This window comes from Gambusia affinis, linkage group LG15 (genome assembly GCF_019740435.1).
Source record: "Gambusia affinis linkage group LG15, SWU_Gaff_1.0, whole genome shotgun sequence".
In the NCBI taxonomy this organism is placed as follows: domain Eukaryota; kingdom Metazoa; phylum Chordata; class Actinopteri; order Cyprinodontiformes; family Poeciliidae; genus Gambusia; species Gambusia affinis.
The window spans coordinates 22268894-22278273 of NC_057882.1; the positions used below are offsets into that span (position 1 = coordinate 22268894).

Genomic DNA, 9380 nt, shown 5'->3' on the forward strand with positions numbered 1-9380 from the left:
CAGGTAGAGGGATGGCAGATGAACCCTGATCAGACCTGCAGCTCTGTGAGTTGCACTTCTCTGTCATTAGACCAAGTCAGTAAGACAGTAAGCCTAATAGTTGGCTCAGATTTTATCATAGAGTAGATGATGTTGCGTTCAGGGTGGAGTATAAAATCAGTTGATGTTGGAGGCTGTGCTGATAAATAATGACCTGTATAAAGATGCTTGTCACAGTCTGTAGTTTGACCTGGGTGACCGTGAACTCCAGGGAGGTTTTTGTCCTCTTGCCCTGACAGATGGATGAGTTCCTTTTTAACGTTATAATGGGATCACTGGTCAGATCTAATCAGAGTAAAAACACTGTAGTCAAACAATGCAGGTGAAGATCAGTGGGCCCTTTCTTACTTTGTTTCCATACCTACAACATTATATTTACAAAAAAAATAAAAAATTTCCACTGGTTTCTAGTGGAAATATTTTAGAACAAGTAAAATAAGACTAAACTAATTCATAACTTTTCAGCAAGATCTAGGAGCTTGTTGTCAATAATCTGACAATTTGACAAATTTGTCAATAATTTCATAAAAATACTTGTTCCATTGGCAGATTATTTCACTTATGAGGAAAATGACTTGTTATAAGTGAAATAATCTGCCAATGGAACAAGTACTTTTTCATCAATACTAAGTAATTATTTACTTAAAACAAGCTCCTGTATCATGCTGAAAAGTTACTTGTAAGTAAGTTTTACCTTACTTCAAGTGAACTAAGATATACTCACTAGAAACTAGATCAAAATTACTTTGTAAGGTTTTGTTTTTTTCAGTGTAATGAATGTTAATTTCCAGCGCCAGTCACAGTTTAATATAGCTCCCAGTAGGGGTCAGTATCGCTCCACCAATGATAAATGACCTTTGGTAGGAGATGACCATTGCTAGGAGTAGCTATACTTCTAAATGAGTTATTTGTGTTGCAGAGCAACATTTTCACATTTAGCTATTTATTCACTGGGAGTTTTTTCGCTGACAGTAGTGGATGTACTTGTTTCCCTATTATTAATATGAAGTCTTAGCAGTAGACTGTAAAAGAAAAGAAACAATCTTTGTGACATTTCCTCCCAGTTGTCCAGTCTTTCCATCGAAGACCAGGCAGACATACAGTTCCCCTACGCCATGAGGGATCTACCTCCTGTGTCTCATTCAGCTGAAAAGTCACAGAACCAAGACCGCTTGGATGTAGAAGAACCTCCGACTGCAGCCAACGGGAGGCTGCCCGGGTATCCAGGAACGCCTCCTCCATCCCGTCCAGTTCGCCCTGCCGGTTCTCCGACCGTCCCTCCCCGGCCCAGTCACGCAGGACGGGACTCGTCACAGATTCTCCCGTTGAAGAGGCAGCTTGTCTCTCAGGTTTCTCTGGACTCTCCTCTGAGCCCGGCCTCGAGGCCACGCAGTCCCTGGAGACATCTTGACCCTTACGATTCTCCAGAGGTAGGTTTGGTTTGACGACTTTGAGCTCTAACGTTTTATTCTCTCAAGCCTATTACTGTGCAGCCCTTCACACTTTCTCCTCACACATTTGTGTAAACCAGGGGTGTCAAACTCCAGTCCTTTTAGATGTGCCTCTGCTGCACCACACCTGAATGGAATAATTAGGTCATTAGCAAGAAGAACTGTTCTAGACAAGGAGGAGATCATTAAGCTATTTCATTTCAGTGTTTTGTACCTGTGGTACATCTAAAAACTGCAGGACACCGACCCTCGAGGACTGGAGTTTGACACCCCTGGTATAAACTGAGGAGTTTCCTTCCTTTATTTACTCTGGTCGTTTGTAAAGTTACACAGTAAAAAATTAACAGTATTCATTTATTTTATTTAGTCTGTCAGAGAAAAAAATGTAGGTTTTCATTTTTCAAGATCATATTTTCACCATGTTATTCATACATTTATAAATGTCAAAGTTCCAAAGTAAATATTTAACTAATAAGTTAAATGCTTAGTTAGCAAGCTAAATATTTAAATATAAGCAAAATATTCACTTTGGAAAATAAATATTTAGTTTGAAAATTAACTATTTAGCTCATACGTAAACATTTAGTTGGAATCTAAATATTTAGTTACCTAACTAAACATTAAATATTAAATTTAATATTTAAATATATTACATAAATATTTGGCATTTTACTGTAAGCAATTAACAGCAATAATTAGCCTGTGAAAAAGAAAATAATTGTGGGTGTTCATTTTTCAGTTGATTTTTAACCATGTTAACTAAACAAAATTTTCAATTAACATGTTAAATATTTAGTTTGTAAATACTGAATAGTTTAAATAAATCACTAATGTGAAAACATCCAGCTAAATATTTCCATATTTAAGTCTGAGCTCCGAGCTAAACATTTAATTTTCAAACTAAATATTTATTCTCCAAATATTTTGCTCAGACCTATATATTTAACTTGATGACTTTTTTTTTTATTTATAAGCTAAATATTTAGTTTGCTAAAATATTAAGCTTGCTAATTAAATATTTAGTTAAGAACACTGATATTTCTAAATGTATGAATAACATGGTGAAAATGTGATTTCAAAAAATTAACACCCATATTTTTTCTCTGTCACAGGCTAACTAAACCAAATTATAGCTGTTAATGTTTTACTGTATAACTTCACAGATGGACGCCTCAGTCCTATGTTTGTCTTAAACCATCATTTACTATGTGCGATTAATCCTCACAGATTCATCGAATTGGGTTTGTTGAAGGCCACAGCAGTAACTGGTTGCTTCATGATGCTGAAATGTGGATCTGCTGAGCATTAATATGACGTTCATGTCTTCGTTCTGCAGGACCAGGACAAAGAGTACGTGGGTTTTGCTACGTTGCCCAACCAGGTTCACAGAAAGACGGTGAAGAAAGGATTCACCTTTACGCTGATGGTGGCAGGTGAATATTTAAAAAAATAACCTAATTATGCTGCTAGAATTACACAGGGCAGTTCCAGTCAGAAGTTTCCATCATTCTTTACTTTTATTGATTTATTTGATCCACTTTTTTCTTCTGGTGCTGTGATGTTACTTCAGTGTTGATGTGGTTTTGGGATCGTTGTGTCAGTGTTTTGACACACAGCTGTTGCTTCAAGTTAAAGTTGAAAAAATTGAAGGCAGTTCTTCATCTTAATCATTTATTTATCAGCTTTGTAAAATCTATCAGTGTCTTTGGAAGAAAAACAGCCCACAGCATGATTCTACCACCACCGTGCTCAACAGATGCCCCAATATTCTTGGTCGGAATACCAATGTTTGTCTTATCTGACTTGGAGACGTTTGTTCAGAAAACATTTAGTTTGGCCAGCTTTGTATCACATTTTTTGTTTTGGATTTTCTTCTGGATTATTTTGGCTTTTATTTTTTAATAACTCTCAATTTCTACCATAACATTCGCTACGGTTTTTAAATGCACTCATGGTGAAAACACCTTAATTTTTCGTTGTCTGATAAAGTTTTTGGTCATAACTATCAGTACATTTGGAGAAAAAAAATGGTGGTGGCAACATCATGCTGTGGGTAGTGTTTTAGTTGGGAGCTAAATATTTAGCTTCCAAACAAAATTTTTAATTTGAACGCCAAATATTCAGTTTATAAATATTAGTTTGAGAGCAAACGCTTGAAAATAAATAAATAACTATTCTAATAATTCCACGTTTGTGGAAGAAAACCCAATACAATCTGTCCCCAAACAGATTAGAAGGCAGTTATTTTTTACTTAATAATAATAAAAATAATAAGGAAGATGTTATGTGGTCTGATCTGAGTGCTATTCTGAGCATATTTGGAGGAATTTGTGTTCCTGTTATTGTAGGAGAGACTGGACTCGGCAAATCCACACTAATAAACAGTTTGTTCCTCACTGATCTCTACAAAGACAGAAAAGTTCCCAACGCTGAGGGTGAGTTCACCTTCATCATTTATCCAACCATTCAGTTCTTCTTAGAGAGTTTTTAACTCTGCATGCATCGTTACCTCTGGTTAATCTGCAGAGCGGATCAGTCTAACGGTCGACATCATCAAGCACACCATCGGCATCGAGGAGAAAGGAATCAAACTGAGGCTCTCCATCATAGACACGCCAGGCTTTGGAGATGCTGTCAACAACACAGCAAGGTGAGCGGATGTATGAAAACAGCATCCCACTGCTGCAGCCCAAAGAAAAACACAAAGTTTTAATAAGCTCCTAAATATCCAAGACCTCACCTTCAAAAATCTACATTAATCACACATATTTACAAATATAATCTCATTAAAACATATTTTTATCAGACGCCAAAAACACAGAATATTAGCAAGTAATTTTGGTCAAATATCTTCATTTGTAGTAAGACGAAACTAATTCATAGGTAACTTTTCAGCAAAATGTATGAGCGTGTTTTAAGTAAATAATTAATATTGATGTAAAAGTAACAAATCCACTGACAGATTATTTTACTGATAACATGGGAAAAATATCTTATTACAAGTTAAATAATCTGCCAAGGAAACTAGAACTTTTTTTTAATATTAAGAAATTACTGACTCTAAATAAACTCTTATATCTTGCTGACTAGTTACTTAAGAGTTGGTTTTGCCTTATTTTAAGTGTACTAAGATATTTCCACTAGAAACTAGACCAAAAACACTTCCTAAGATTTTGTATTTTTGCGGTGAATAATGAAAAACAATTAGCTAAAATAACCATATGATTTATTTTAGATTTTTTTACTTCTTTCCTCATTTATTTGCCAGTTATGTATTTATTTTCCTTTCTCTGCATTATATTATAATTATACAAGAACTTTAAAAACTATTTTGTTGCTAATGCTTAATTTTGACAGGTTTGTTAAACGTCAGTCTGTATCACAGAGGGTGTATAAAATAAATAATCATGAAACTGCTTGCATTAAAAACATCTCCTGTAGGTTTGCTGCTCTAATCACAGATATTTTATGTGTTTGCATCAGCTGGAAGCATGTAGAAGACTACATTGACCAGCAGTTCGAGCAGTATTTCAGAGATGAGAGCGGGCTGAACAGGAAGAACATTCAGGACAACAGAGTCCACTGCCTGCTCTACTTCATCTCTCCTTTTGGCCACGGGTACATTCCTACTTCTGCATCTAAAGATGTTTTACAGCCTCAGCTGCATCCATGCAGCATGTTCAGAGTTTAATCATGTTTTGTTTTCCCTCTGCTGTCAGTTTAAGGCCGATTGACGTGGAGTGCATGAAGGCTTTGCATGAAAAAGTCAACATTATTCCTTTACTGGCCAAAGCCGACAGCCTGACGCAAGCAGAAGTCTACAGCAAGAAATTAAAGGTACAATAATTTATAAATTCAGTAGTTTTCTTTACTCAAACCTAAAAATAATCCAGGATGTAACTATTAATCTTGTACTATTAAAAACTGACTGAACCGTTTATTTCTTTATTATGGTCAGTAATTAGTTACATTTACTCAATTACATTTACTTGAGTAACTGTTTCTTTTTTAAATGTACTTTTAAGAGTATTTTTGCAACTTTTTTCTTTTACTTGAGTATTTTGTTATGATGTATTGCTACTTTTACTTTAGTGAAATTTCTGGATTCTGGACCCACTGAATGAAAAACAAACATGTTTTACCCAAAAACTCACCAGACTCAGACACACGCCTGCAGATTTTGTTAAAGTTTCTAGGTTTTATATTGAAAGTAACTGATTTGGAAAAAATTTATTTTGTCTGATTGTGATATTGGTTTTTACTTATATGAATTATTGCCATTTTCGTCCTTAAAATACAAAAATTTCCACTTAATATTTTGTTCCGTCTGATGATGTCGTTTATAAATATAAATGACTGATAATTTGATCAGTTACTCAGTACTTGAGTAGACGTTTTACCAAATACTTTATATTCTAACTCAAGTAAAAATATGTAACATGTGGTACTACTCTTACTTTAGTACAATTTATGGGTACTTTACCCACCTCTGATCATTGTTTATTCCTCTTCCACCATGATAGTTTTCTTCTGTTTCAGATGAGGGACGAGATCAAGCAGTTTGGGATTAACATCTATCAGTTTCCAGAGTGCGACTCGGATGAGGACGAAGACTTCAAGAGACAGGAACAGATCCTCAAGGTTTGACCTGGAAACGAGATAAAAGTGGCATCTCATCCTCACAGGCTCTAACAGTTAGACATTTTGACCTCTGCTTGCAGGACAGCATACCGTTTGCTGTAATCGGGAGCAACATCCAGGTGGACAGCAAAGGCAAAAGGTTCAGAGGTCGCTCCTATCCGTGGGGCGTGGTAGAAGGTATGAAACTAATACACTGCTTGGTATTTTGTCTCTTTACACCCATAGAACCTCAATGTGTTGTTGTTTGTTATTTTTAAGGGATTCTATTTAAAGATTCTATTAAAGAAAACTAAGAACCATGTAGCAAACCTGATTTTTATTGATTGCAGATCAGCTTTTCTTCCCAGCACAATTTCCCCAAAGCATCTTGGTGAACAAACTGTACAAACACCCATCCTACATATTACTACATGTAAACACAAAATGTTGCCAAGTGCTTTTTGTCCAGTTTTTTTAGAGCAAATATCTTTGTAAACTTGAAATAAGAAAAATTCACTTTTATGTTATACGTGAAATAATTTAGCTAGTAGCCTACATTTTCATCAATATTAAGGAGTTATTTACCTAAAACAAACTCCTATTTCTTGCTGAAAGGTCAAATCTAAGTTTTGCAGTAGAAACTAGACAAAAATACTTGGTAAGATGTTTCAGTTTTGTTATAAAAAAAAGATGTGTAAAAAACCACCTTCAAATCACTCTGTATCCTTAAATCGTTTAAAAACTTATTTTCTTAATAAAATATATTTTTATGCATCTGTTTTGTGACATTAATCGTTGTAGTTGAGAACCCGATCCACTCAGACTTCCTGATGCTGAGGAACATGCTGGTGAGGACGCACATGCAGGACCTGAAGGACGTGACTCGAGAGATCCACTACGAAAACTACCGGGCGCAGTGCATCCAGAGCATGACCCGCATGATGGTGCAGGAGAGGAAACGCAGGTAGGCGGAGCCAGGACCCCTGTCAGCGTGGAGAAATCCATGCAACAAACTAATGAGGAGTTATTGATGAATGAGGCACACATTTTTGTTCTTGTCTGTTTCAGTTTACGGGAGAAGCATCGCGAAGGAAGCGAGGTGGACTTTCCTCTTCCACTCGCAGCAGTTGACACCGAGATGGAGAGACAGATTTTCGAGAAAGACGAAGAAGTGTGTTTCCTCCTCTCTCACTTTTATGGACTTCTGCATGTTATTGTTTATGTCCAGAAATTTCGCGCATGCGCACATCACTGGAGGGGAAAAAGGCTATTCTTTTACATGCCATCCATAGCCGCTCTCCGGCGGCATAATAATTCCGTTACCTAAATGACACTTGTAGATGTAGGTATTATTAATTTGGTGCAGTGCGCCACAGGAAAGGAAAAATAATAACGCATAAAAACCGCTGAAGAACAACTCAAAAACACGTTTTTTTCTCGCTCTCTGTGTCAGCTACGCTACGCAAACACGTTGTCATAGCAACTGACAGCAACGCCACCAAAAAAAAGCACTCAAGCCTTTCCTACAAAAAGAAGAGAACATTCACTGCATAACAGTTTAATGTTTTTAGGCTTGATGTTAATTTTGCGATTATTAATAAGTGATCCCTGTTGTAGATAGCTACCGCTGTTATTAGCTATGCTAACACAGCGGTGGTAGATTAGCTGATGCTTTTAGCAAATCTAACAGGCGGCTGATAAACTAATTTAAACGCCTGCTCCACTGATGATCTGTCATAGTCGGTGTTTAGGTCGCCTTTTTTATTTTCTAAATGAACCGAAACACACCGAATTCCACATCACATCTACTTGTTACAGTTGTCAAAGTCAAGCTAGCAAAACTTAACCACTTAAGTTATTTTTTACTTAAATAAAACTTGTTCCTGACCTTCTTATATGGTTGTGATAGTGTAGCAAACTCCCTTTTTCTTTTTTATATCAGGTGTGCCTTTAAGATTTAGCGTGTTATATTGACAATTTAACAGCTAAAACCAATGCTAATCCTTCTTGGCTAGCACCTTTTTGCCCTCCAGCAGGGATCTTACGCACGTGACGTCACATAGGAGCCCATATTTGTTGTACTTAGGTGAATTAATCAATCTGCCACTGATTTTCTTCTGCTCTTCTTTCAGCTGAGAAAGATGCAGGAGGTGCTGGAGAGGATTCAGGAGCAGATGCAGCAGAGCCAGAGAGGCACCTGCTGAGCTAACAGAGACTAAATCTTCTGCAAAACGGCCATTTCGACAAGTTCAAGTGAGAGCTTTCAAAAAAGTGGACCAAAAATGTTTCAGTGGACAACTGTGTGACAACTCAGCTTTGGTTTGTGTTCATATCAAGAGAGCTTGTTGCATGCTATTCAAACAGTGACGTGCGGTGAGTTCAAAATTCAGTATAGAAGCTATATTTTCATTTGAACCAAAGCTCATTAAAGCTTCTAACAATATAGAGGCAAAGAATATTTAATAAGGCGACATTAAATTTTTTTCGGTTGACCTCCCCATTTTCTGATTAAGATATCGAAAAATCGTGTATGATCTTACCTTTATTTTATATTACCTATCCTTCTCCACAAACATCTTTCTCATTCTGTCGTTTAGCAAAAAGAAAGAGTCCTTGTTTCCAACTTTTCTTTCATTTTCAAAAACCTGGCAGCCTTGAACTGTTCTGTTCCGTCTGTTTTCAGTCTTTTTAATTGCGTAGAAGAGCCATGTTGCTCCTTGTGTCTGTGCGGCTCAGCACTGCCCCCTATCAGTGAGGCACGGTACTTTCTGCTTCACCCTGCTCATTTTCACTGCGCATTTATGGCCAAACAGAAAGACTAAATATGCCACACACATTAATTAAACATATCAAACAGACCGTAGAACGCCGATATTTGTAGAAAAATATTTATTTAAACAAGTACACTGGCGACATAGACAGACACTTGTGTGGTACAGCGCCCCCTCAGGTGAGGTACAGTACTGCACTGTAGTACTTGGTCTTCTTTCATGCATTTCAAAAAGAAATGTGTAAACCATAAACATGTTGAAATTACCAATAAAAAACAATTTATAGAAAATTCAAGAGGACAAATTGATTTTCTCTCATCGTTGTTAGCTTCTATTTTACTTCTCATGTCCTTTTTTATACTTATCAGGATTACAGTGAGGAACCGCCCCCCCTTACTCCCCTGACAGCACGTCACTGTTGGCTCCATTTTTATTTCCTCTGGGGAAAATTAATGCTGCGACTCACTATTTGGTGCAAAACTGATGCAGCATGATGCAA

At 36.7% G+C, this 9380-nt stretch overlaps 1 protein-coding gene and 1 long non-coding RNA gene across 2 annotated transcripts; one reads left to right on the forward strand and one right to left on the reverse strand.

Annotated features, from left to right (window-relative positions):
* Positions 1 to 837: 837 nt before the first annotated feature.
* sept4a (septin 4a) lies at positions 838 to 8655 on the forward strand. Its single transcript, XM_044140564.1, has 11 exons — positions 838 to 1469; positions 2827 to 2923; positions 3839 to 3925; positions 4017 to 4140; positions 4974 to 5108; positions 5210 to 5327; positions 6030 to 6131; positions 6212 to 6308; positions 6912 to 7074; positions 7179 to 7281; positions 8243 to 8655. Exons 1-11 carry the CDS (start codon positions 1155 to 1157, stop codon positions 8312 to 8314), a joined length of 1413 nt encoding a protein of 470 aa, XP_043996499.1. The 5' UTR covers positions 838 to 1154; the 3' UTR covers positions 8315 to 8655.
* Positions 1313 to 8777, reverse strand: LOC122844802. The gene is made up of 4 exons (XR_006372936.1): positions 8651 to 8777; positions 5978 to 6138; positions 4000 to 4121; positions 1313 to 1435 (listed from the first exon to the last, which is right to left on the reverse strand). It is a non-coding gene; the product is annotated as an uncharacterized LOC122844802 (long non-coding RNA).
* Positions 8778 to 9380: the final 603 nt, after the last annotated feature.